This window comes from Plectrocnemia conspersa, unplaced genomic scaffold (genome assembly GCF_051122295.1).
Source record: "Plectrocnemia conspersa isolate PC_06_02 unplaced genomic scaffold, ASM5112229v1 ptg000014l, whole genome shotgun sequence".
Lineage (NCBI taxonomy): Eukaryota > Metazoa > Arthropoda > Insecta > Trichoptera > Polycentropodidae > Plectrocnemia > Plectrocnemia conspersa.
Genome location: NW_028277178.1, coordinates 8142444 through 8149072, shown reverse-complemented (window position 1 = coordinate 8149072; position 6629 = coordinate 8142444). Strand labels below are relative to the sequence as shown.

Here is a 6629-nt window from a genome sequence, read left to right as displayed (position 1 = left end):
GGAATTATTTAAGTCGAAATTTCATTATTTTATTAAAACAGATTAGTTCCAAAAATTAGTCATTCCATATAAATCAGATCTCTATTATTCCAGAATTAGCTACTTCGATTCTTAATAAATTATAATATGAGTCACATCGTTACATTTTTCCTCGTATTCCCCACGCGTAAGTAAATGAGTTTGATGGTTATGTGGGTCACATTTGTTATTTATTAGGGTTACGGTTCATTGCCGGAACAGCTTGAGTCATATTCGCAAAATTTCATATTGAGTCATATTATAGTACGCAGCGCGGGCCTTTTTCTCAGAGATCGGTTCAATAAATCGCGAATAAAGCGTTAAATGCTATACCCATACTCCATTTCTTCCGAGTGGAAAGTTTGGTATACACAGACAGACAATAACTTTTTGCCATTGAATATTTCAAGATACGATCCAACGTCCAGAGGTACTGTAATATATCAAGATAATTTATGGTCTTGATCTGGGTTTTGATGGAAATGTATGTTTGCATATAAATCATTAAATTTTTAAAAATACTTGAACCAAATAAAATAAGCCAAACATGCATTTTTTTTGTAGATGGGAGTTATACATATAATATATTCATTTGGCATTAAGAATTTTCAATTGTTATCTGGAACTACTTTAAAAAATAATCGTATTAAGATATTTCTAATGTAGTAATCGCTGTATTATTACACGTTTCTTAGTGCCTTCGAGAACCCACTTTTTCTGGTCGTCAAGCAGAGTAGAAAAGACAACGCACTTTTTTAGAGTTAAAACTAATTCGTTTTATTTATTTTTAATATTGCAGTATTTTACGTCATAATTATGTGAATCTTAAATCACGTGGAAAAACGCATACTTCCGTTCGTTTGTGAACAAATATAGTTTCACTGATATTAAGCGGTGAAATTCTGAATCAATTGTTTCATACATTTTAACTGACTTAGTGAAATTAAATTTCTACTAGTGACATTATTACATCAATAATAATACACATTTATTGTCACATACATATACACACATCGTTTTTCGAAAATTAGATCATAATGTTTTAATATGTTTTGCAAAGTATATTTAAATCCAAACCGCTTAACCCATGAGCTTTCTATAGCTTTCATTTTGGCTTCCGACCTAAAACCTACGTCGTGCGTGTGACGGTGCGATTTCAGGGGTTCGTCTAAATCGGATAGGCTTGCAATTAAAATTTGGCCTTAATTGGGGGACGTGGTTGCAGAAAAAGTAGTAAGAGAGATTTATTCCCTAGCAGAGCTGCTTCGCCGGAAGCCGCAAAATAAATTTGCTGTCCGCTGGCGGCGTCTACTTCCGGCCACCTCCAGACTTAATGAAAGCGAGCTTTGTTAAAAGCATTGTCTGAATCAGCGCCAGGGGTCTGCCCTCAGAGACGAACGCGATTTCGTGAAACTTACCTATACGTAGTAGATAGAATCCATAAACCTCCTGTGTCTTTCAAATTCCTCTCAAGGCCGATTTGTCTGTGATAAGCCCGGCTCATTTATTATTAATTAAGGAATATATTTTTGCTTGAAATCAATAACAGTAAGTAACGGCTAAACTAAGCTGCCAACTAATATGTAACCATCAAAAGAAAATTATTTTCCTTTTCAAATATTTAAGATTTCAATCAAAAACTTCATGGTAAATAAAGCTAAAGATTACCATAGATAGAAGGGTTGTTTATCTAATGTAAAACTCGCAGAAAAAGTTTGAATCACTTACAAATTTTTGTGTTTGTTTTGTTCTAGTTTTGATCCTTTTTTGTTATTTATGATATTATTACTTCAATGGTCTAAATAAGCATAATGCAATTAATCAAAATACATATTTTTGTTCTTACCTGTTTTGCTGCACTCGATCAAAGTCACGCGTTTGCTAAAAACTACTTTCGTCCATCAGCCTCCAAAATATTGACTACTAGAACTCGATCGTAAGTTATTAATAAAGAAAGCTTATTATTTCTTCATTTTTAACATTTTATTATTTTTTGGCAATATCTCGTTGTTATGTTGATTAAAACTGTAAACCTAATAACCGAACAAAATTGTATTTTAAAGTGTTCTCATTCCACATCTTTGATTATAATTTTAACATAGCAATTCTATGAAATTTTATGGTTGAGAACACTAAAGGGCGATGACTTCGTAGCCAGTGAGACGCTTAGTGGAATCTAGTTTTATTACATTATATTTAAAATTGTTACGACAGACGGTAAATGTCGAGATGTTTTCTCCGAGCGGTAGTGGAAAAGCTTGCGGACGGATGATGTCAGTGGACGATCCTCAGAGTTCTGATTGGTGTGGCAGCTACAGTACATTCTCCGAGCGGTGGTGGAGAAGCTATCGGTGGAATGATCGTATGTTATCCGCGGGTGACGGTGTGTAGAGTGTCTGCTTTCGAGTGGCATCTTGTGACTGCCTTCTCCTCATTGGCGTATCCAAGACTGCAAAGCTTACTTACCAATCACAAGTATGCAGCAATCATCCAGCCAATCGGTGCAATCGATGCCTTTAGAAAGCGACATTCGCTTGATAAGCATTGTCCAAGGTCGTATTGCATGCAACGGGAATTTTCGGATCCGGTGATTTATTATATCCGTAACCGCTTCGCAACAAGGAAATATTCCCTCAATGACGAAGAATATTTACAGTACTTATTTTTGTGGTCGTCAAGAGGGCTTTTGTGTGGTCCATCCTTTACGCCAGGGCTCGGCAACCTATGACCCGCGGGTCACCAAGTGACCCGTTTGATGATTTGAAGTGACCCATTTCAGTTCTGCAAATATGATTTTTTTTAACGTGTTACGATGTCAGGACTAGAACACATATATGGTTGTTAGGACCAAAAATATTCACTGACCCGAATAGTCTTTTTAATAGTCACATTTTAATTATTTTTACCCGCAGCCAAAAGAGGTTGCCGAGGCCTGCTTTACGCTATTGTCTTGTTGTATTGTTGCTGGATTATGCTTTTTTTTACAGTAAATTAATTAGGAGTTTTGAGAATAAGACCTTTTCAAGCGTAGGAATCTGTGTGTGGTCGCCACAAAATTTTCCCTTTTAATGTAAAATCAAATATATTATGATTATTAAAAAAACGGAATATTGTATTAGAATATTTATTATATATAGGCTTTTACAAATATGTTTAAGTCTCTACATTTTACATTATATGTATCACAGATATTTTTAAAAGAAGTTAATTCAACATCAAATTTTAATAAAAAAAAAATAGAACAACATTGAAAAACTAAGTCATAAATACATAGATTGTCAAATGTTTTTTTTTTCAATAAAAAAAACTGTCATGGCAAAATCATCTTACATCATCAGCAAATAATTTGGCACTTTTAAATTTAAAATTAAAACAAAAACAATAAAATAACTTAAAAATTATAAAGCACGATTTACATTATTCATAACAATAATAATAATTACAGCGAACATTCCTACTACTTTCGTTATGTACAAAATTTTACAGTGTCGTTATACACTTTTATTTTTATTTTTAAAAAATAATCTTCGTATATAAATTTTAAAATTTCACAATTCAACTGAAATAAGGCAATCATATATTCGAATCACTATATCAGATTACACGTACTACCCCTAAACATTATATAAAAAGTCGTGTTAAAATATCAAACTTTGAAACTATTATCGTCGATAGTCCGTTTAGAAAAATCTAAAAACATCGAGTGTCACTTAACGAGTGTTTAAAAAGTATATTTACAAAATTTACAGTCTTTCTTTTAATGATCAATTAAAATTAAAATCATTCTTAATGGTCCCGTTCTACGCTTGAAGGAGATTTTTCTAATCCAAAATTTTAAATAAAATTATAGCTGTGTCTATAACCAACTGGGACCCAGGCAATTTTCTATTATTTTCACGGCATCGTTCCTTCCCATGGATTTTAAAGTAGATGCCAAATCAGCTAAAGCGCTCGTGTTCCTATGCCTACACTCCCACAAATCCAAAATGCACTCGGTGGGAGAATTTTTGGTAGCAAAAAAGTTTATATATCTATCTACGTTCAACTTCTGCGCCAGCAATCGCCAATCATTACCCCTAGAGTTCGGTGGATCCAAACATGCGCACAATTGCTTCTTAACAGATTTGGATAGTCTAAATGGAACCACGTTATCCACCACACAAGTATTAATACCCTTATCGTTAACACTCAAGCTCTTCTGTTTGGCAATCATATCAGAGTCTTCTAAATTAGAATAAGTTCTACCAGGCAACGTCTTACTCTCCAGAGCATTTTCAGTTATGATAATATTCAAGTCGTTGTTGTAGTACGTTCTTCTATTACTTCTTAGCGGAGAGTTGAAATTTGAGAACTCATCGTTGTATTTGATGTTAAACACTTGTTTATAAGATGGATTTGACTTTTGGCACGCTGTTATCTTAAACTCTAAAATGTTAATCGAATCAGTTTGTTCTAATGAGAAACTGCAATGCAGGGAGTTTGACGTTGAGTTCCAGACGTGATTAAATGGTATTTCTTGGTAGCTAGAGCCAGATTTGGCTTTCCAACCTAAGCCTAAGTCTTCTAAGCTCAAACATAAATTCGATCCTCCGTCCTGGAACAACAATGTCTTTGGAGTGTCCATAAGCGCCCCTCCTAATCTGTTCTCTTGATCGGAACAATAATGGAGAGCGCAAGGAGTGTCCTCCAAAATATATACCCTAATGTTTATATCACTGGCCGAACGTGTGCTGGAATGAGGACCGAACACAGCCAGCTTTAACTTTTTAACAGATTTGCCATTCAAACTTTCGCCTACGATAACAAAACTGGTTAAGAACTCGGTGACTAAAAACACTTTTTCGGCGTCCAACTGAGTGAATATGGGAGTGTTGATCGTCTCTTGACCTAAACTCACGACTTTCCTCCAGGCTGACTTATCTTTATGGTGGCTGTCTTTATCGAATGCGAAGAGAGACAGATTCCAAAAACCGTGCTTTAAACTAGCACAGTGCGGAATCTTAACTACGGCTGCTTTGCTCAACTGCGCTGAAGTTGGACCAGCTCTGACGACAGGACTCAACTGCGTGAGACCTAAATATAATACATTAAAATTCACAATTCAAACTCTTATAAAAAAAACATTTTAAAACACTCACCATCTGATAATCTCGGTCTATATTTTTCGTCCTTCACCACCGTAATGTACATGTTTTCTTGCTTATTCTTGAGAATAGCGCCTTCCGGTATGGATAGAGCAACTCCAGCATGATCTAAGCCCAACCAAGCACCAGCAGAAGTCACTGGTTGAGAATTAGTAGCTCCGGAGATGTCAGTGAACATGCCTCTTAATAATGGGTGCATTGGTAGACTTGATTTATCCAAAGAAGGATCGTGTGAATCAGCTGTTTAAACAAAATTTTAAATGAGGGTCTGATCCACTTCACAGGAAATGATTTATATATGTATACTTACAACTTGTACAGCAGCTAGCAGTCGAATGTTCCGATTCACAGTAAGGCTTTTTATCGTAATGTTCGCTTTCATTGGAAGAATTAGGTAATTGTGAGTCAATGGGTGTTGCATAACTATTAAAAAATGTATATAGTGAGTGTTATATGTATTTGGATCAAAGGGTTGAATTAGTGTTAAGAATTAAAATATACCTGTTACTCAAATGCGGAACATCGTAGTGATGTTCGCTTACACTTCTGCATATAGGTTGATTGTTTTGCTTAGTCAAAAAAGGTGGATATTCATAGCATGGAGGCACTTCTGCTTGCTGCATTAGATCCGGTTGTAAGTTTTTCTTGTCGTGAATGTCTTGGAAAAACTGCGGTCTCACATCTAAGATACATTTGTATATAAATTTCGGTAAAAATGTGCGAAAATTGCTATGGCTGTATAAGTGCATATTGAATTGCTCACCGGCTCGCCTATTGTTGTATAGTGAACGGTCTCTGCCTTTCCTCTTGAGGAAACGAAACACCAAAAATGCAACGATTGCAAACACGAAAACTGCAACAGCCAGTCCTATGTAAAGTGGGGCGTTATTGGAAACTGCAGGCACTGTTGACAAAAATACAAAAGTTTTCAAATACGCTGCCGGTCGGTCGAGATTCAAGAGAAGCAATTTCGTCGCTATATGATATAAAATAAATAAAATGTAAGATTTAAGTAAAAATATCCATAGACGTAGCTCAAAAAATAATGTATCTAATATAAAAGAAGCAAAGCCACTTTGATATGTAATATCTATTAATGTATGTTTTTTACACAACACCAAGAAACAGTATTGTAAAAATTTGGATATTATTAGATTTCGAATTGCATGATACATTTGGGGGAAAATATTAGATGATAGTCCAAGGTGTAGACGCGCAAGGAAGCTCATCACGACTAACCCTCGCAGATAGAAGACAGGGTGAAATTTCAGGTGAGGAATGCGGAATTTTATCGACTGCAACCACTCGTGCCCGGCAAGGACAGGAACAGGATGAGATCAAGCACCGAATTCCTTAACCTTAGGAATTCAACGTCAGCCAAGGGGAACTCGGACGATGAAATGCTGCTAGCTTCCCTCGTTTCCCACCTGGGCTTTAATTTTTTTATTATTATTTTTAAATTTATGT

General features: G+C 35.4%; 1 protein-coding gene across 2 annotated transcripts in view; it reads right to left on the bottom strand.

The window, feature by feature from the left end:
* Window positions 1-3128: 3128 nt before the first annotated feature.
* The window catches only part of LOC148226095 (netrin receptor UNC5C-like), a 78172-nt gene continuing 74671 nt past the window's right edge, over window positions 3129-6629 (bottom strand). For both annotated transcript variants that reach the window (XM_088204358.1, XM_088204359.1), the window contains 5 exons: window positions 5926-6066; window positions 5664-5844; window positions 5473-5585; window positions 5157-5402; window positions 3129-5091 (listed from right to left, as the gene is read on the bottom strand). In XM_088204358.1, coding sequence (XP_088060484.1) covers window positions 3875-5091; window positions 5157-5402; window positions 5473-5585; window positions 5664-5844; window positions 5926-6066 — 1898 coding nt within the window. In that variant the 3' untranslated portion in view covers window positions 3129-3874. The remainder of the gene's footprint in view (window positions 5092-5156; window positions 5403-5472; window positions 5586-5663; window positions 5845-5925; window positions 6067-6629) is intronic.